Source organism: Typopeltis vanoorti, chromosome 3 (assembly GCF_054136105.1).
Source record: "Typopeltis vanoorti isolate ZY-2024b chromosome 3, IOZ_Tvanoo_1.0, whole genome shotgun sequence".
NCBI classification, from domain to species: Eukaryota; Metazoa; Arthropoda; class Arachnida; order Uropygi; family Thelyphonidae; genus Typopeltis; species Typopeltis vanoorti.
This window is the reverse complement of record NC_143551.1, coordinates 65,916,939-65,936,194: the sequence shown is the minus strand read 5'-3', so window position 1 is coordinate 65,936,194 and position 19,256 is coordinate 65,916,939. Positions and strand designations below refer to the sequence as shown.

The 19,256-nt window shown below is 36.5% G+C and overlaps 1 protein-coding gene across 4 annotated transcripts in view; it reads right to left on the bottom strand.

Moving 5' to 3' along the window:
* The window catches only part of BBS9 (Bardet-Biedl syndrome 9), a 347,462-nt gene that overhangs the window by 58,553 nt on the left and 269,653 nt on the right, over positions 1 to 19,256 (bottom strand). For all 4 annotated transcript variants that reach the window (XM_090415673.1, XM_090415671.1, XM_090415675.1 and 1 more), the window contains one exon: positions 6,424 to 6,576. In XM_090415673.1, the coding sequence (XP_090271799.1) occupies positions 6,424 to 6,576 (153 nt within the window). The remainder of the gene's footprint in view (positions 1 to 6,423; positions 6,577 to 19,256) is intronic.

Genomic DNA, 19,256 nt, shown 5'->3' with positions numbered 1-19,256 from the left:
TCAAAATTCTAGTTATCTATTATAAACTTGCTTCTACTATTAAGTTGTTTTTATGACATTTCAATGATATTCATTCTCCAACAAAAGTCAATAACCTTTTAAAAAAAGACCATCAGAATGGCAGAAGCTTTTACACTATAATGAATGACAAAAAATACTTCTCCCAAACAGAAGTATTTTTTTTTATCAAATATGAAGATGGAATAAACATTTTCCATCTCAATTTTCTTTTTTCTACACTCTGGCCCTTTTTCTAAAAGGGCAAAGCTAATAATAATGGTAAGTATTTACTTGACTTCTCCTCAGGGCACAAACATTACTACACCATGTTTCAACATGAAAATGTACACAAGTTCACATGGAGAGAAGACACAAAAAATAGGAAAAGCCTCATTGACTATGTCGTTGTTGATAGTGATATCATCATGTTGGTTCAGGACACAAGAGTGTCCAGAGGATTTGAAACTAGAAGCAACCATTATTTAGTACTAAGCATGATAAAAATGGATGTCACACAGAAAAGAACAGTATGTAAGAAAGTTTTAAAAGGAATTAAAGTTGAGCAGCTTTTAGATGTACATTGTAGACTTAGCTATACACACATTATTGAAGAAAAAAATGAAACAAATTGAAAACAGAACGAAACCTTAGAGTCTTGGTGGCAAACTCTGAAAAATACATTGATTGATCCAGCTAGGGAGATATGTGGTGCACCTGTCTGCAAGGATAGAAAAATATGAACACCATGCTGGACACAAGAAGTTAAAGAAAAGAAGAAAGCATACAAAAGTTCCAAGCAATCAGTCAGCAGACGCCATAAAAGAAGACAGAGAAAAATGTAAGAGAGCTAAGCTGTGTGTAAAAGCAGCTAAACAAAAGTTTTGGGAAGACTGATAAGAATATGGAAAATAAATATCAGAAAGGTGGCAAAATGTTCTGGAGACTGAAAAAGCTTGGAAATAGAGGAAGGAGTACTGTAAAAGGAATCAAAGATGAAAATGGTGACATGAAAACTGAACATAAGGATTATCTCAGATATCTGGAGTAACTACTCTTTGAAAGACTTCAAAATGAACCAAGCAGTGACAGAACCATACTAGAAAATTATACATTATACAAATCAATACCTGAGTTAGAAAAAGCCATCAAACACTTGAAATATGGAAAGGCAGGTGGAGTAGATGATATTCGACCAGAAATGCTTAAGCATGAAGATATAAAAGTTTTGGGGTGGCTACATTGAATAATTCAGAGGGCCTGGTCAGAAGGTCGAATTCCAGATGATTGGAGCAGAGCTGTCATAGTATCCATCTATAAAAAAGAAAATAAAACTGAATGTGAGAATTACAGAAGAATTTCTCTACTAAGTGTTCCAATTAAGATTTATGCAAGCATACTTGAAAAGAGATTGAGAAAGATTGTGAAAGAGAAACTTGGAGAAGAACAAGCTGGGTTCAGGTCAAATAGATGTTAAGACAAATAGTTGAGAAATTGTGGGAATATAACAAGGATCTGTATACTTCAGTTTTGTAAATCTGAAAAAGGCATATGACATGGTGCCCAGATAAAAGTTTTTCAAATCAATACAATTATAGTTCGCCCACCGTTTGTAGGTCTCTCCTTGGCATTTTGCCAAGAATAGTCGATTCATGCTGAAGGGGAGAAAAAAATGAAGGATGTACAAATTGATCGCCAACATGCAAAATCACATGCTTTCTTGTCTGTCACTGTAGTAGTACTAGCTTGATTTTTGTTGTCACTTTTTTGCATTTTTTTTTAGTATTAATTTGTATGATGGATCCAGTACAGTCAACAAGTTCTGTTGTTAAACGTTTCAGTAGCTCTTGCAAAAGAATATTGAATAATGTGCTGACATTCTGCGAAAAAGAATCATCAGAAGGCCGTCTCTTTGTTCCCCTTTCTCAAGTCATAAAATGCACAAGTGCAATTGCGGGTGTATCGGGGTCAACTGTTAAAAGAATTCGTAGGGAATCAAAAGATGAAGGTAAGCCAAAATTTAAATCTCCTTAAAAAAAAAAAAAAGCACCAGAGAAAGAAAACCATCGAAACCATAGCTTTGAATGATTTTGATGTAGACGTTATAAGAACTATTCGCGAATTTTACGTGGTTGAGAAAAGAGTGCTAACTGTTCCGAAATTGATTCCTGTGCTTAAAGAAAAAATTAATTTTCCTTGGAAAAGAGAAACTTTAAGGAAAATACTTCATGAAATCGGATTTTGTTTTAAAAAGTCCCAGAATAAAAGGAAACTTATCATGGAGCAAAGTGACATTGTTTTATTTAGAACACAGAATTTCAGAGCAATAAGACGTTTCAGGGAGGAGAAAAGACCGATTGTGTATCTAGATGAAACCTGGATTGATAGTAATTTAACTTATGGAAAATGTTGGCAGTCTAAAGAAGAATGTGGAGTGCTACAAACTGGAAATGCCTCGCAGCGCATAATAATTTTGTGTGCGGGTGGAGAAATGGGTTTTTTACCAAATTCAAACTTACTATACAAAGCCAATTCAACTACTGGAGATTACCATGGACAAATGAATTCTACGATCTTCGAAAAGTGGGCAGAAGAAAAACTGATTGCAAACCTTCCTAAAAATGCTGTTGTTATAAATGATAACGCTTCATATCACTCTATTCGATTAAACAAAGTTCCAAATTGGTCTAATAAGAAGCAAGTTCTTATAGATTGGCTCTCTGCAAATAACATTTCTCATTCCCCAGATATGTGAAAAATTGAATTGCTTAATTTGGTCAAAAGAAACTCGCCCACAACTAAAGCTATTTAAATTCGACACGATGCTCAAAGAGCATGGAATTTTAGCTTTGAGGCTACCACCATATCATTGCGATATTAATGTTATTGAGTATGCTTGGGCAGAAATGAAAAGTTTCATTCACCATCACAACGTAGCTGGGGAAAATATGTATTGGGACAGAGACGGAATTATCAAAGAATTATGTGAACCTTTGGTGATCAGTTTAAGTGAAAGTGATGGCGATTCGGACACCGATTCAGATGACTCTGAAGATTAAAAGGATTTGATAATGATATTTTCTTCCAACATTTTTTTTTGCATGGGTTTGTTAAAAGAGTCACAACAAGTCATAAATAATTAATCGGTTTAGGACATTAAAGTGTCTCAGTTCTCTCAACTGTAAGTTTAGAATATCTAAGTTCATTTGAAAAAATTTCTGTTTTTTTGTATAATTATTTTTATTTTATAGAAAACTTTCTTAAAAATAAAGTTAGCCAAATTTTGGTTTTATGCTATACCTTTTTTAATTTTGTTAATACTCTACGTACATTTTTCCAATTGTTATACAAGCAAAATAGTTACACTTTAAAAACAGCAATCTTCGTAAAAGAAAAGCTAAATTTTCCAACCTGTAATAATAAGCAAACTCATCCCAGAAGACAGATTGATTACCCTATTATCAAAATCGATTCTCCTTTTTCTGACATGCTTAGAAGTGTCGAGGGATCTCTAATCGGTGGGCGAACTATATATGGAGTGAATGGAACATTATACAGAGCCATATATAGTCAATATGTAAGCTGTCAGTCAGCAGTAAGAACTGAAGAAAATCCAGAAAGATAGTTTGATGTAAAATCAAGGGTCAGAAATAGATGCACATTATCTCCAGACTTATTCATCATCTATATGGATCACATTATGAAAGAAAGTGGCATTAGACTGATATTAAAATTGGAGATGTCAAACTTACTCTCTGCTTTATGCAGATGATGTACTCCTAAACAGATCTAGCACAAGTCTCCAGGATTTTCTAAATTGAATAAAAGCTGCAACAATTTGGCATGAAAATCAGCAATAAAAAGACCAAAACTATGAAAACTGGCAGAAATAATAAACACATCAACTGCATTCTGAATGGTGACACACTAAATTATAAAATAAAAATTTTCGATAAAAAAATTCAAAAGAATAGTACAGGAAAACCTCGCTTAAAGCGCATTCGATATGTGTGATAATCAGTTAGCATGATTGAATGAAATGATACTATTTCCCACTTTAAGCGAGTGATTAATCAGTTAATGCGATTTTTTAATGTTGTGCAAAATTTTATGTTACGTGAAATTTTTTGTTGCTAATCTGCAGCAAACAGAAAGCTGGAAGTTATTAAGAGACAAGTGGTGCTAGTAATACAATACAGTTTGGACTATATTAAATAAGAGCAAAGAATACAAAGAACAAGGAAAGTTGCCAATTGTTCTTTAAGCATGCAGATCACCTGAAATAGAAGCCATTTAATTATTGAGACGGAGTGTCTTCTATCACTCTGGGTTGAGGATTATAACCAAAAAATAATACTTCTTAGTACAGGGACAATTCAGGCAAAAGCTCTCAATATTTTTACCTAATTGAAAGAGACTAAATTTCAAGAGGAATGTGAAAGCTTTATTTTGAGTTTAGGATAGTTTGACTATTTTAAAAATCGAACTGGACTGCATAATGTAAGAATAACTGGGGAATCTGCTAGTGCTGATAAAGATTCTGCAGCCAAGTTTCCTGAAGAATTGCAAAGGATAATTCAGGCGGATGATTATGATGATCAGCAAATATTCAACGTCAAGAAATTGGTTTCTTTTGGAAGTGTATACCAATAAAAACTTTCCTAGCTAAAACTGAAGTATCTTAACCAGGATACAAAGTAACTAAAGTTTGTCTTTTATTTTTATTTTTATAATTTTATTAGGAGGCAATGCATAGGCTTTAAACTCAAGTCTATTAGTTAGTTCATTATTGAAGAAACCACTACAATTGGAGAAGAACTTGGATTTAATGAACTGGATAATGAAGATGTGTAAGAAACTTGCTCAATTTCCATTCAGAGCAGTTAAGCAAGAATGATCTCCTTCAACTAGAAGAACAGCATGCATATGAAGAAGAAGATAAGGAGTGCAAACAAGAAAGAATGTTAAGACTAAGAAGATAACTGCAAAAGAACTTGAGCTAGTTTTCAATCACATTGAGAATGCTAAGGAAATTTTGTTTGATGCTGATTCTGATATGGACAAAGCTTTGAAGTCTGCCAAAATCTTGATAAAGTGATCGCCAACTATTGCAGATTGCATGAGAAGAGGAAAAAGTTGAGCATGATTCAGACATCTTTACTGAATTTTCTTGTAAAAAGTAGCTCAATCAAATGTTTAGACATTAAATAAAAATTCAAGCAATTGATTTTTATTAACTTTGATGATTTTATCCTCTAATATAGTTTACACTGTAATTTTTTTTTCTAAATTTATGCTAACTGATGGATGAGTTATAATTATTCCTATTGTTTGCTTAATTAATGTAATTTTGCTTAGTGCACATTAATTGATGGATTAATGAATTGCATTATGCAAGGTTTTCTTGTAGTATAATACAAAGAAAGAAGAATGAGTATTATACACAATAATATCCATAATTAAAAATACATCACTATGTTTAGGACATTTAAAAAATTAGAATAACAAATGTAAATTTAATAATAGGGGACATTTATTCATCTAATTTTAGGTGTTACAAATTATAAATTTATGTATAAGATTACAAGCAAAATATTTCCGCAGTTTTTAATAAAGATGGCAGGTTTAATCTGGAAATAGACAACAGAATAAGCAAAGCTGATATGGTGGGTAGCCAGCTGAATAAATTTATATGGAATAAGACAGAAATTAGCAAAAACATCAAACGAGCAGTATACAAGACAGTGTTCAAACCAGTTTTAAGTTATGGATCTGAGAGCTGGGTTAGAAATAAAGCACTTGAACCAAGACTATAGACAACAGATATGAGAGTTCCCATAAAAATTAGGGGAATGAGCAAATGACATCAATGGCAGAATCATATTAAAAATGAAGATATTAGAAAGGAATTGACATTATTAGCATTCAAGAATGTTTCAGTAGAACAAACCTAAGGTGGTATGGCCACTTAAATAGAATGGGTGAGGAAAGGTTAGCAAAACAGGGGCAAACCTTGATGCCAAGATGACAGGAAAGGGGCCCAGAGGAAAACTAAGGTCTAGTTGGATTGATTCAATCAGAAGTGCCTTAAACACAAGAAATGTTAGATATTACAATATCGGTGTGCTCACTAGTAATAGCCTGATTCAGAAGAAAATTGTTGATAGAAGATTAATAATAATGTAAACTTAATCATGTAGTGCTGTCATAGTAACCTGAACACTACTTGAGGGTAAATATCAGAAAATTAATGATGATGAATATGTATCGTAATTTTCACACAAGTAGTATTATTTGTATTATTTGTTCTTTTAAACAACCCATGAACAAATAATACTACTTGAATAAAACTGCTACTAATAATAATTAATAATATTATGTTTACTGACACAATATTATATATATATATTTATAAATGTGCTTTACCTGTCGATGGGTGGCTTCCAAAAGAGTATCAAGATTATTTAATGGTGTAGGTGTTTTATCTTTTAATTTTGTAAGTAATCTCTTCTGCACAGCTCTGAATTGTGCTGCCCTCTGACTTAAAAGTTCTTCAAGTTGCTGTTTGCTTTGCCGACACTAAATTATAAAATAAAAAAATTTTAAGAAAAAAATTCAAATGAATAGTAGTATAATGTACACATATCAAAAAAAGAAGAATGAGTATCATATACAAAAAAAAAAAAAAATTAGCTAACGGCTTTTTATTCCCGTATATAGGGAATAGGCAAGGCCGTTTAGCCCTATCTAACTTTTGGAGACTGAGTGGGCAGTTCAATCTCCACTGGTACCCAATCAAAGATAGATGGCCCAAGGCTATCACTAATTAAGCGGCATGCAGTGAAGAGAGAGAGACGGCTCAACAAGTGCCGCCATCTTGTGGTCCCTAACACTTGTGTTTAATGTCTGAAATAATGTCGGTTCTACGGTCGATTTTCTTGAGTTTACAGGACGAAAAACTCGAGTTTCCAGGAGAAAAAACCAGCTTGTCCATGCCAGAGATCGACTAACTCGGGAACCAATCGAAAAAAAGGCTTAGAAAAATTTCTTCTAGTCACCGACTAGAATTGAACCCAAGAAGTCTTCCTTCGTGCAGTCAAATGTCATGGTGTGTAAACGCCACATCCACTGAGCTACACAGGCTTATTATTATGAACATGAATTATTATGAATATTATATATAATAATATTCATAATTAAAAATACATCACTATATTTAGGACATTTAAAAAATTAGAATAACAAATGTAAATTTAATAACAGTTGACATTTATTCATCTAATTTTGGGTTACAAATTACAAATTTATGTATAAGATTACAAATGAAAAATACATCATACAGGGAACAAAACAAAAAAAAAAGTATATAATGATAGTACCAAAATATTTCTCTTGAAAATGAAGCACATTGCAATACCATAAATCAGCAATTATGACAAACCTTTTTAAGAATATGTCAATCTTTTTTTTTTTTGTGTTATCTAAGGAAGCATCTCATCACTTTGTCACAAAATGTCACTTTTAAAATTTTAATGACATTTCATCATCATCATCATCTTCTTTATACCCTCTTTTACCTTGCGGTGTCGAGGGTCCATTGATCATCGGACCTCAATCCGTTTACAGGATAAGGTGGTCAGCCCTATGCCCTGGTATATCCTATGGCCTGTAGTGTTAAGTTCTCAAAGCCAGTTTGCCTGCTTTGCGGGATGAAAACCCCCAGAATAAACTGGGGAAAAAACCCTGCTGTCCACGCCCAAGACTGGCTAACTTGGCTATGGCTGAGGAAGATCCTTCAGCTCCTCACGTCACCAACAGGAATCGAACCTAGGACACTCCTTCCCCAGGCATATGGTTGCGAAGCGCAAAGCCACTAGGCTAACCGCGGACTTAATGACATTTTAGTGAATAAATTTAATTATGCTCTTTTAACTTTCAGAATTTGTTCTAAATAAACAAACATCAAACAAAGATGGTATCCTCTTTGTCATCGTTGTTTGATGGTAAAAAGGATGATAATTATTATACCAGGCAATTTTTTCTGTGGAGAGCTCAATTCACTACATTCTTGTCTATACACCACAAAATACACAATATATGAATTTTATGACTTAAAGAAAGAAAGAATAGTATTAAGCAAAGAAAATCTTACAGCGTTGCATAAGAAATGGGTGAATACCGACCAAAACAGATGAGTAGTGTGATCGAAGGTGAGTATAACGAGGGGGAATGTGAATCAAAAAATAAAAGTGGGGAGTGTAGTAGGTTTGAAACATCATGAAGTTTTCAAAGATGGTGTTAATTGGGAGGATGGATGTTGAGCAAGAGCAGGTAAATTGCAGAGAAAGATAGATGCACTGAAAGAAGTGGAATGCCAGGAATGAGCTGAGAAGCATGAAGGGATGAGATTAGGTGAATGGAAACAACAAATGCAAAGAGAATAGAGAATCACGAGTAGGGGTGAGAGAGACAGAGTTATGGGAATAATGGAAGGGGAGAGAATAGAACCAGTAAAAGAGAAAGAATGAGAGAAATGTGAGACAGTGCTGGAATCAGGGATGGAGAAATGACAGTACAACAGGTAAATGGGGAAAACAAAGAAAGAAGCAGAGGAGGGAGAAAGAGAGAGTGAGGGATGCAGGTGAACAAGGAAGAAATAGAGTGGTAAGAAGTGTGATGTATGGAAACTTGACGATCTGTGGTGTACAAGAGAGAATGTCAGAGAAGTGATTGCTTGGAGGAATTATAGACAGTATGAATAGAATAATTAAGCAAAGTGAAAAGATGGATAACATGACTGTGATGGTAGGCACAAATGACTTGAGAGGCAGTGTGAATCGGATGGCAAGAGATCTGAGCTTCGTGCTTGAGGTTATATGGAAGAAGACTGAGAGATAGTGAGTGTGTTGCCCAGGTATGATAATGCAGAGCTATGGAGAAGAGTATCAATAACGAATAGTATATGAGGGTGGTTTGAAAAGTTCTCAGCATCGACCATAGATGCAACACTGTCGGCAAGATTTTTTTTTCTAAGTTGGTACATCTGTCATAAGCATCCAGGTGAAATTGCAAGTCATTCTATCAAGTAGTTTGTTTTATACAGCTGTCTGAAGCAAAAGCGTTGTATGTATCACTTGAAATAGATAAAATTGAGTATCGTGAGGTTATAAAATTCTTTGTAAAAGAAGGTTTAACGCCAAAAGATATTCATTCAAAGTTCATAAAACTTTATGGCACTCTTCTCCTTCATTTTTGACAATTAAGAAATGAGCTGCCGAGATTAAACGTGGCCATACCAGCCTTGAAGATGATCTACATGAAGGATGCCTAACAACACCAGAAATCGTTGATCAAGTGCATGATATGGTATTGGATGACAGGCAAGTCAAAGTGCATGACATTGCTAAGACTATACACATTTCAAAAGAACGTGTAGGATATATTTTGCATGAAGAATTGCATATGAAAAAGCTTTGTGCAAGAATGGGTGCCACGCTTGCTCACAGCAGATTAAAAAAGCACTCGCATGAAAATCTCTGAACAGTACTTGGAGCGTTCTAACAAGAATAAAACTGATTTTGTGCATCGATTTTTTTTTACCATGGATGAGACTTGGATTCACCATTACACACCAGAATCCAAATAGCAGTCAAAACAGTCGACAGAAGCCGGTTGTTCAGTGCCAAAGAAGACAAAATCGGTTCCATCAGCAGGTCATAGCATCAGTGTTTTGGGATGCTAAAGGCATTTCATTTATTATCTTGAAAAGGGTAAAACAATAACTGGAAAATATTATTCCGATCTTTTAACCAGACTAGATGAAAAAATTCGTGAGAAAAGACCTGGTTGGCAGAAGAAAAAAATCATCTTTCATCAGGACAATGTACCTGCCCACAAAGATGTTTTGGCAATGGGAAAATTAAGGGATCTGCACTATGAATTGTTGGAACATCCACCCTATTCCTCGGATTTGGCTCTCTCTGACTTCTATTTCTTCCCAAAACTAAAACTCTTCCTCACTGGTCAGCATTTTTCTTCAAATCAAGAGGTGACTGCAGCTGTAGAGGGGCAGATCTTACTAAGAACCACTACAGGGACAGAATAATAGTGCTGGAGCATAGCTGGAATAAATGTATTAGTCTTAAGGAAGATTATGTTGAAAAATAAAAATAATTTTGAAATTATAAATTCGTTTTTTCATTGTTAGGCCGAGAACTTTTCAGACCACCCTCGTAATAGCCAGAATGTGTTGAAAGAGAGGCTTGGAATATGCAGATGCTTGGAGGACATTTGAGGAAGAAAGGAACTATATGCGAGAGACAGCTTGCATTTGAATGAGGAAGAATGTAGGCATCTTGAGAGAATACTGCTCTCTGAACAAGTCAGTGTGTTAATGCAGGGGGAAACTAGAATTATCAGGGTGGATGGTAGTAGAGTTGTACTCTTGTGGAAGTAGGTGCTTGGGAGAAGGAAGAATACATCGGGTAATGTTGAATCCAATGGAGTCTGGAGGGGAAAACAATAGGTATAGAAACAGTAATAATGTCTTGATTCTTTATGTTAATGTGAGGAGTATCTGGAATAAAGAAGATGAATTGGTGGCGCTAATAGCATCAGCCTGTTCAAAGATTATTGGGATATCAGAGACATGATGGATAGAAGATGATATACTGACAGGAATAGAAGTAGCATGATATAGCATTTTTTGACAGGAAAGGAATGGAAAATGTGGTGGTGGAGTACTGCTTATGATAAGTGATGACTTGATTCTCGTAGACAGGCTTATACGTTGGTTATGCATGATTAAAACACTTAAGGAATAGAACAACATAGTTAAGGATATAAATTAAATTAAACTTTAATAAATATTTTCCGATATTTCGGCAACGTCACATTGCCATTTTCTAAAGGAACTTACAAAAAAGTTACGTGCACGTAGGCACTACAACACAGAAACTGGGAATGAAGAGATGAAGCTATTGTTCTCCTAACAGTCCTGATGGTGCCCTCTAGTGGGCTAAGTAGGTGTTCTTGGCCGTTGGGCTGAAGGTCTGCAGATGTAAGCCTCCCAAATTTGGGGCAGTCGCATACAACCAAATTTGTTGAGGTTTGGAGAATTTCTTAGGGCTGAGGCTGATTCCATAAAGAGTCTTTCAAATTTGTATTTGCTACGGTGTATCACTGGCTTTCTTCCACCGTATTCTGTGGCGTGTATCCAGAGCATGGTCCGCAAGCCCAGAATGACTGTATTTGTGAAAACGGATGTAGTCCTTGTGTTCCGAAATTCTGATATTCGCTGTCCTGCCTGTTTGGCCAAAGTAAGACAGTTTACAACTGCAAGGGACCTGGTAAACACCAGGTAAGTCTAGGGGAAGTGGTTGGTCTTTAGTGGAGCGGATAAGGGATGCCGATTTTCTGTAAGATTTGTAACAGGAGGTCAGGTCATGCTGTTTTAAGATTTTGGTAATCTTTTCCGAGGTGCCTCGGATGTAGGGAATGGTGATGGATTTAGAGTAATCCTTGTTGTGGGGGGGAGGGGATCTGTGGTTTGTAGGTTCTAATATTTTTTGGATTTTTTTTTTTTTTTGGGGGGGGGGGTAGCCATTAGCTGAGAAAGTGTTGAGGATGTGATTTAGTTCAGTGTTTAGGGCCAAGTCGTTTGAACAGATTAGTTTAGCCCTGTTGTATAGTGTTTTCACTACTCCATATTGTTGTGAGGGGGGGGGGATTGTTGGTGAATGTATCTGCCTGTATGGGTGGGTTTTCTGTAAACTGAGAAAACCAAGGATCCATTAGGCTGGCGGGTGACTAGTGTGTCTAGGAAAGGGAGGCTGTTGTTTTCCTCTTTTTCCAGAGTGAATTTGATTCTGGGGTGTTGGTTGTTTAAGTGTGTTAAGAAGGAGAGAAGTGTTTCAGAGCCATGTGGCCAAATAGCGAACACATCATCAACGTAGCGAAGCCATATGGTTGGTTTTTGTGGGGCAGAGGCTAAGGCTTTTTCTTCAAAGGTCTCCATAAAGAAATTGGCCAAGGGTGGGGAGAGTGGTGAACCCATGGCTATCCCCTCTATTTGTTTGTAGAATTTTCCCTGCCAAACGAAATAGCCTGAGTTCATTGTGAACTGAAATAAGGCTGTGATATCGGGAGAAAATTTAGCTTGGATTAGCTCTAAAGTTTCCTTGAGTGGGACATTTGTAAATAAAGAGGACACATCAAAGCTGACCATTATGTCAATATGTTGGAGTGTAAGGTTTTCTATGCTGGCTTTGAAATGGGCTGAGTTTTTTATGTGTGATGGTGTGTTGCCAGTATAGTGTGTGAGCTCTTTGGCCAAATGTTTAGCTAATTTGTATGTGGGGGAATCAATGCCATCCACTATGGGACGTAATGGCACATTTTCTTTGTGTATTTTTGGGAGTCCGTAAATACGGGGGGGGGGGGTATAGAGTTAAACAGCTTTAATCTGTTGGTAACTTCTACAGGCCAAGAAGTGACTCTCTTAAGGAGCCTGTGAAGTTTTCTAATTTGAGAGTTGATGGGATTGTAATTGATAGGGAGGTAAGTGGCCCGATCTAATAGAAGAGCATTCAGCTTGCCTGTGTAGTCGTTACCCCTCCCGTATTTACGGAGGGGTAATGACGTGGCCGAAATATCAGAAAATATTTATTAAAGTTTAATTTAATTTATATCCTTAACTACGTTGTTCTATTCCTTAAGTGTTTTAATAAGTGATGACTTATGTCCTCTCAGAGTGGAGGACTTGGAAGACAATGTCACTAATGGTTTTGATAGCATAGGTGTGAGGTAGAGGTAAGCAGGACAGGATATTTAGTGGGGTGTTGCTACAAGCCAGGGAGAACAGAGGGTGAAGAGCAGGAGATGTTTAGGCAGTTGAGCTTGGTGAGTGCAAAAAAAGAATGATTGTTATGGGATATTTTAACTACAGCAGTATAAATTGTGAAGTGGAAACTGCATGTAGTAGTAAGGGAATGGAATATCTGGAATTCTGGAGATATAGATGTCTTAGATGACATGAAGCAGAATTAACATGAGGTTCAAGAGTTATAGACTTGGTAATTGCATCAGAAGATCTGATTATAACTGAGATGGCATTTCTTTCCCCAGTTGGAGAGAGAGAGAGAGAGTGAACATGTGGTTTTGACTTGGAAGATGAACAGACATACAGGAGTATCAAAGAGAAAGGAATGTATGTGGAATATAAGGCAGGTGATTATAATAGTCCTAGATATCAACTCAGGACAGTTCCATAGAGGAAGGAATTGGAAGGGGGAGGAATATGGAAGGGTGCTTGGGAACTTATAAAGGAATATTTATTAGCAGCAATAGTGTAAGTGAAGAGTACACAATTTGGTGTAATGTGGGTAAGAAACAACATCAAATGGGAACTGCAGGTAAAAAAGAGGTTATGAAAGAAATATAAGGAGAGGGATGGAGAGCAGATACATGAAAAATATAGCAGCCAGGAGAGTGACTAGCATGGTAAGGAAGGCAAAAATGCAATATGAGAAGAGATTGGCACTGAGATCCAAAGAAAACCCTAAGGAATTCTTTTGTTAATGTGGCTAGTAGGAGGAGAAATGATTGTGGAAGAATGACATTGTTGGATAAAAATGGGAATAGAGTGACTGATGCAAAGGACATAGTGGAGTTGTTCAATGAACACTTTATTGGGTTTTTCATCCTGGAGAAGTAGGTTTTAATACCAGAGAGAAAAGGGCAGGTTTGAGGTTTAGAAATGCAAAAAGAGAGTGTGTTTCAAATACTAAGTACTTTGGGTGTCAATAAAGCAATCCCATTGCTTTATTGACATCCTTTATTGGATGGGATTTTGCCATGGGTTTTGAGAGAATATGCTAAAGAACTGACAGGTCTGTTGACTTGGCTTTTCAATGAAAGTGTGTCCACTGGAAAGGGCGCCCAAGAAGTGGAGGGAGGGTAAGATAGTGCCATTGCATAAGGGTGGTAGCAGGCTGAAAGTGTCAAACTATAGACCAGTTTGTATTTCAGATTTTGAAGAAATTAGGAACGGATCATATACAGTGTTGAGCAGATGAGGGTAATGTTATTTGTGAGAGTCAGCATGGATTTGTTAAGGGGTGCTCTTGTTTTAGTAATATGATTGCCTTTTATAATAAAGTGATGAGGGAAATTAGATGAAACAGAGAGGTTGATGAGGGAAAGGTATATTCTGCCATTTTTTTTATTTTACAAAGGCATTACAAATGCCTTTGTAAAATCACACAAAAAAGAAATAAAGAAATTATGAAAGAATTAAACCAGGAATCAGTAATAGAAAAAATTAAAATATATAAACATAAATGGATGGAACACATTGAAAGAATGAAAACAGAAAGATTACCAAAACAAGTCTTAAATTACAAACCATTAGGAAAAAGAAAACCAGGACGTCCTCTTAAGAGATTCAATGATGACTTCTAAGGTCAGAACAGGCTGCTCTAGGCTTAAATCCTTGACAAGTATGATGATGACAAAGGCATTTGACAGGGTACTGCATGATAAGCTGATATTTAAGTTGCAACACATGGGTTTAGGATTCAGGATTGGCTGTCTGATAGGTATCAGAGAGTTATGTAGGGGGGGGGGGGGAAGAACAGTATCAAGGAGGTAAAAGTTACCAATGGGCTCCTACGGGGCTCAGTACTGGGACCTGTATGATTTAACCTTTATATCAATGACAATGTGAAAGAATTGCAGGGGGATATTAAGTTGTTTGCAGATGATGTGAAGCAGGGAAGGGTTATTAGTAATAGTAACATGTGGTAGCGCTGCAAGAGGATTTGAATAAACTGGACAAATGGGCAAATGAATGGGGATGTCAGTTTAATCCAGCTTCGTGTGATGTTTTGAAGTTTGGGATACAGTGATGGGAGGCTGCATACTCTGTTGGAGGAAATTGTGGAGGGAAGGGATCTGGGGGGTGATTGATAGAAACCTGAACCTCAAGGAACATATTGCAAAGGTAGTGAAGGTAACCCAGAGGATTGCTGCAATACTGAGAAGAACACTGATCTCCAGAGATAAAAGTGTTGTCATTCTGACCACACCTGGACTACTGTGCTCAAATTTGGTCCCCAGGATTTAAAGAGGATAAATTAACTGTGGAAAGAATGCAGAGGCAGATAACAAAGATGATATCAGGACTGTACAATGTTAGTTATGAAGACAGATTGAGGGAATGGAATGTGGACTGCAGACTTTGGTAGTTAGAAGAAGGAGAGGTGATATGATTGATACTTTTAAAATATTGAGAGGTAGATAGTTACAGGGTTGACACTGGGGAGTAAGTTCTTTCATTTGGTGGAATGGGGAGGAAGGAGCAAGGCACCATCCCTGGAAGTTATGAAAAGAAGTTGAGCAAGAGGGTAAGGAGTGGTTTCTTTGCATGGAGGGTGGTTGAACCATGTATACATTGACTGATTGAGTGGTGAGGGCATGAATGGTCAATGGGTTCAAGGAGTGATATGATAGACTTGGTGTTTTCTATGGTGAGTCTTCTGACTCCATGGAGGCCTGAATCATCATCATAATAATAATAATAAAATATCCAAGAAAATTATGGAAATGTTCTGGATATCTGTAAATAGCAGTTATGATTCAGCAAATTTCATTTACTGGAGATATTATTGTCAGATCTTATATTTCAGATTTCTTATGGACTCTTTAGATGGTAGTACTGTTCACTATCTACACACACACAACACACTCTAGTGCTCACTAACTGTTTATGTAAATAGTGTGTGTTCTCCAATCTACCAGTAAGCGGGATGAAAAATTCAAGCTTTTGGAAAGAAAATACCTTGCTATTTCTGCATGAAATCTGCTAATTAACCTTCAACTGAAAAAGTCCATATGTGATAATTTGTGGTGATTTTTGGCATTAAGAGATAAGTTATATTTGAGTCTTTAACAATAATTAAGTCATTCTTTTTGCATTATTATACAAATTACAAACAAACTGATGAGTTTGTGTAATCATAAGGGTAGTGTGTAATTTTGTCTCTAAAGCTTTTATTTTAGTTTGATTTTATGTTGTATTGTGTGTCATGTTACTGATGCATAAAACAATGGTAGGCGATTTTAATGTGCATGATTTTGTTCACTGCAGCATATGTGAAACATATTTGTAGAAAGAGAAATTTATGGAGGAGAATGAAACTGGAGAACAGATTTGTCATAAGTGTTTTGAGAGCAAATGCCATAAGTGTGATGAGAGTAAGAAGAATGACATTTGCGAGTTGAAAGATGAAATTCATGCAATTGGTGAGGTTGATGTTGCAAGTGGTATGACTGAGCACAAAAATGAAATGGTGTACTCAGTCATACATGAAGATAATGTCCAGAACTGAGGCACAAATTAAACAGCTTGGTCCGAATTAGATACCAATTCCCTTGTACATTCCAGTAATATGTGGGCTGATATGCTATCTAATTCCATGGCTTGTTCTCATTATGGTTCTGTAGCACCTCAAATTCATCTACCTCCATTCTGCCGTCAGTCAATGTCAACTCTGGCAATGGAATATCTTCACCCGGATGACACACACACACACACTTGCAAAATAATCACTCAGTAACTCAACTACTTCATTTGCTTCTGTTACCTCCCTACAACCAGCACTCATTAAGTCATCCTTCCTATAACTTGCCACATAGCAAAAGAACTCTGGAATTTCTTTTGGCTTCATCAGCTAGCTTCCTCTCATAATTAGATTTAGCCATCCTTATCAAATAAGTTATCATTCTTGCCTGTGCCTTGTACTACTCATGGGCTGACTGATCACCTTTTGTTTATATTTCTTCCACAACTTTTTTGTGCAACTCATTGCAGGAGACCCAATCTATCCACATAATCTATTATACCTCTCCTTGAACTCATTAACAGACAAAGCACTCACAACTGACTCTGGCAACTCATTCCACTCATTCACAACTCTCCAAGCAAAAAACTAGTCCTCACACTCCTACTGACCACACCTTTATTCAACTTCCAGGGATGACTGCTTGTTCTAGTCCCTCCAGCCAAGTGTTGAAACATTTCCCCTGCATCTATCCTATAAAATCCTTTAAGCAACTTAAATGTTTCTATCATATCCCCTCTTTTTCTCCTATCAACTAACTTCTGCAGTCTACATGCCTTCAATCTATCCTCATAGGGAACATGAGGATAGATTGAAGATCACTCACCATCTTGGTCATTCGCCTCTGAATCCTCTCCACTGCTTCCTCATCCCCAAGAAACCCAGGTATAATCCAGATGTGGGAGTATCAAGGCCTTATAAAGAGGAATTACAACTTCCCTATCTCTACTTTTTAATGTGTTCTTCATTAGCCAAGTAATCTTATGGACTACCTTAGCAACATGTCCTCTAAACTTCAACTCTCTTAATAAATTACAAGGCTTGTAATTTATTTATCTCAAAATGCATAAATTTATATTTCTCGACATTAAACTGACACCCATTAACTTCTGCCCATACTGACAGCCTATTTAAATCATCTTCACATCCCCTTGATTAACTATTACTCTACCTAATTTTGCATCATCAGCAAACAACTAAATATTTCCTTTCAGGTTATTTCCTATATTATTTATGTACAAATTAAACAGCAATGGTCCCAGCACTGAACCTTGTGGCACACCACAAGGTTCAAGTGATGGGACTCGCCTGTTTTTGCCTCGATTCTGCCCCTCCACTTTTTTATATTTGTCCAGCAGCCATCTTGTTATCGACTTAACCACTGTCATGTCCATTCCCATTTATTCTTTGTGTAACAGAGTTCCATGTGATATTCTGTCAAATGCCTTTGAAAAATCCAGCAAAATCATGGTGTAGCCATTTCCTTTATCCAACGCAACAGTTACTCTATTATAAAAAGTTAGTAAATTACTAAGGCATGGCTGACCCTTCACAAAGCCATGCTGATCCTCATACAGTATCATATTTTTATCTACCCATTCTTGAATTCTCCTTTTTACCAATTTTTCTAGCACTTTTACCACCACACCTGATATACTGATTGGTCTATAATTTGCTACTGTAGTCTTAGAACCTTCCTTATGCAAAGGAATAATTTTGCCTTCTTTCCCCTCCCTTGGAACTCTACCAGAGTTGAGACTTAAATTAAACAGCTTAGTCAAAGGCATTGCCAGTTCTCTTACACATTTTTGCAAAACCCTAGTGGATATTTCATCTCATCCCACAGCTGTATTTACATTGAGATTTTGCAATATCATAAGGACCTTCAATTCATCCATCTCTGTTCCAACATTAGTGTCTGTTACATAGGTTAAAGCAGTAACCTAACTAGGACAATATATGTTTGCAAAGTGGTCACTGAGTAACTCAACTATTTTATCCGCTTCCGTCTCCTCGTGACCATCATCACTCATTAAGGTTAATCTTCCATAGTCATTCTTTCTCTTACTTGCCACATAATGAAAGAACTCTTTGGGATTCCCTTTCCTGCTCGGCTAAATTCTTCTCATAATCAGGTTTTGCCTTCCTTGCTTGAGCCTTTTACTGTTCATGAGTTTGCTGGTCACCTTTCTCTTCACATACCCACAGCATTTTTCTTCTTCTGCAGCTCGTGCTTAGTGATATTACTCATCCATCTAACTCCTCCCTGATTAACCCTCCTTATCCTAGGTATACAATTTAATATTGCTTCCTCTACATGACCCTTAAATATATCCTATGCACTACTACTAACATCCTTACCATGCAGAGTTTTATGCCATGGTACCGATGTAAGCTTCTTCCTAAGCATGTCATAATCAACTACCTTATAGTTCCACAAATATCCCTTCTTGATAGAATATTCTTCATGTTTTACAATCTCTGAAGTCAAGACTGATTGGTCTTGACTTCAGTCGGTATTTATTCTTGTCCCCAATTGGGGACAGTATTGTCACCTTGGTTATGGATAGCTCTTCTGATCCTATGACCAGGTTCAATACTCTCCTACCCCTCTCCATTACATGCTGCCGTAAGTAATTATCTCTCAGCAGGTGTATAAATTCTATTTCCTTTCTGCCATGTGATCTTTCTTCCATCCAGTCTATATCTCCATAGTTGAAGTCCCCCATAATAATCACTCGACCTGTATTCATTATGCTAATTTGGCAATGCATGTCTTCCAGATCATCTGTGGAACTCCCTAGCCTATAGCAACAACCAACTGTATATTTTGTTTTACTGATCTTAATCTCACACCAG